At 36.4% G+C, this 1,763-nt stretch overlaps 1 protein-coding gene across 1 annotated transcript in view; it reads right to left on the reverse strand.

The window, feature by feature from the left end:
• Nucleotides 1–397: 397 nt before the first annotated feature.
• LOC100947954 (survival motor neuron protein-like) overlaps nt 398–1,763 on the reverse strand; it is a 19,043-nt gene continuing 17,677 nt past the window's right edge. Inside the window, exon 7 of the mRNA XM_012802741.2 lies at nt 398–463. Within this exon, the coding sequence (XP_012658195.1) occupies nt 398–463 (66 nt within the window). The remainder of the gene's footprint in view (nt 464–1,763) is intronic.

A 1,763-nucleotide genomic window follows, 5' to 3' on the forward strand; every position in this document is an offset into this window, starting at 1 on the left:
GGATTCGAACCCGCCAGCTCAGGTATATGTGGCTGGCGCCTTAGCCACTTGAGCCACAGGCACTGAGCATTTTTTTTTTTTTTTTTTTTTTGAGACAGAGCCTCAAGCTATTGCCCTGGGTAAAGTGCTATGGTGTCACAGCTCACAGCAACCTCCAATTCCTGGGCTTAAACAATTTTCTTGCCTCAGCCTCCCAAGCAGCTGGGACTACAGGGGCCTGCCACAAAGCCTGGCCATTTTTTGGTTGTAATTGTCATTGTTGTTTGGCAGGCCTGGGCCAGATTCAAACCCGCTAGCTCTGCTGTATGTGGCTGGCGCCTTAGCTGCTTAAGCTATAGGTGCCAGGCCAGAAAATGTGATTTTTTAAAATTTGCTTTTTAAGGCAACAAGGAAATATCTACCTAGAATCATAACATTCATAATCTTTCATCAAATAGTTATAATCCAGAAATTTATCCTGTGACTATAACAGAATAAAATTAGTACATATGTGAAGGTATTTCTATATATATATTTACTATACATATAGAAAACTGTATATGTATTTACTATAATGTCATCCTGAATGGCAAAAAAGGAACACTTGCATACTATAGGTGAACATTTGACAGAAAGAACACGTAAAGACAAAAAATGTGACATTAAGTGGGGATATACACACAACACACACACACGTGCGCGCACGCAAAATGCTATGATGGCATTCATATCAAAATATAGATGAATATGGGTGAAAAGTGTAAAGTAATAAGCAAAACGGGAATACAATGACAGACACATAGCTAATTTTAAAAAAATCAAGTATTTTTATTATATACTTTTAAACATACAGAAAATAGAAAAAAATAGTACAGGGAACATCCATATACACACCAGCTAGTCATTAACATTTTGCCATTTATGCTTCACACATATGTTTTGCTAAACCATTTCCAAATATTTTGGAGACACTGTAACGGTTCATTCAAAAAATATTTGAGTATGCAAATTAAAACATTTTTCTAAAACAGCAGTTCTCAACCAGTGAGTCACTCCTTTGGACTGTAGTAAAGGTTTGTGGCATTAGGAAGGTTGAGAACCACTGTTCTAAAACTACAACATCCTTCTCACTGCCCATACAATTAGCAATAATTGTCTAATAGCATTTAAAATCCAGTCCATATTCACTTTTTCAATTTCCCCTACCTTAAAGTCAGATGTTTTTTTAAATAGGGTCCAATCAAAGATTCCACACTGCATTTGGTTATGTCTCTCACGTCACTTTACATCCAGAACAGTTACCCATTTGCACCTCCTTTTTCCTTCCCAACTTTGATATTTTGAAGAAACGAGGCCAAGATCTTCTACAGCATTCCACATCCTGGACCTGTCTGATCATTTCTTTAGTGGTGCCATTTAACTTGTTGCTCTATCCTCAGTATTTCCTGCAAACACGAAATTAGATCTAAAGGCTTGACTAAATTCCAGTTAAGCTTTTTTGATGAGAACACTTCATAGGTAATATATACTACATACAGCATCACAAATCAAAAAAAAGCCTCATCATCTGATTGCTAGTGATGCAAAATGTAATCAGACTCTAAGGATCTCTTTATTAGAAAAGTCTGTTTCTTCCACACAACCAACTAGCAAGTATTTGCTGAGATGACACTTGGACACCATGAGAATACTAGGGGAGATGCAGACCTCAATCTTTTATCTAATACCTTTGGCATCAAAATCTCTTTAATGAAGCTTTCACCTTTCAATTTTTTTTTTTTTTT

The sequence above is a fragment of the Otolemur garnettii genome, unplaced genomic scaffold (genome assembly GCF_000181295.1).
Source record: "Otolemur garnettii isolate 467f Iridium unplaced genomic scaffold, OtoGar3 scaffold00017, whole genome shotgun sequence".
NCBI lineage: Eukaryota > Metazoa > Chordata > Mammalia > Primates > Galagidae > Otolemur > Otolemur garnettii.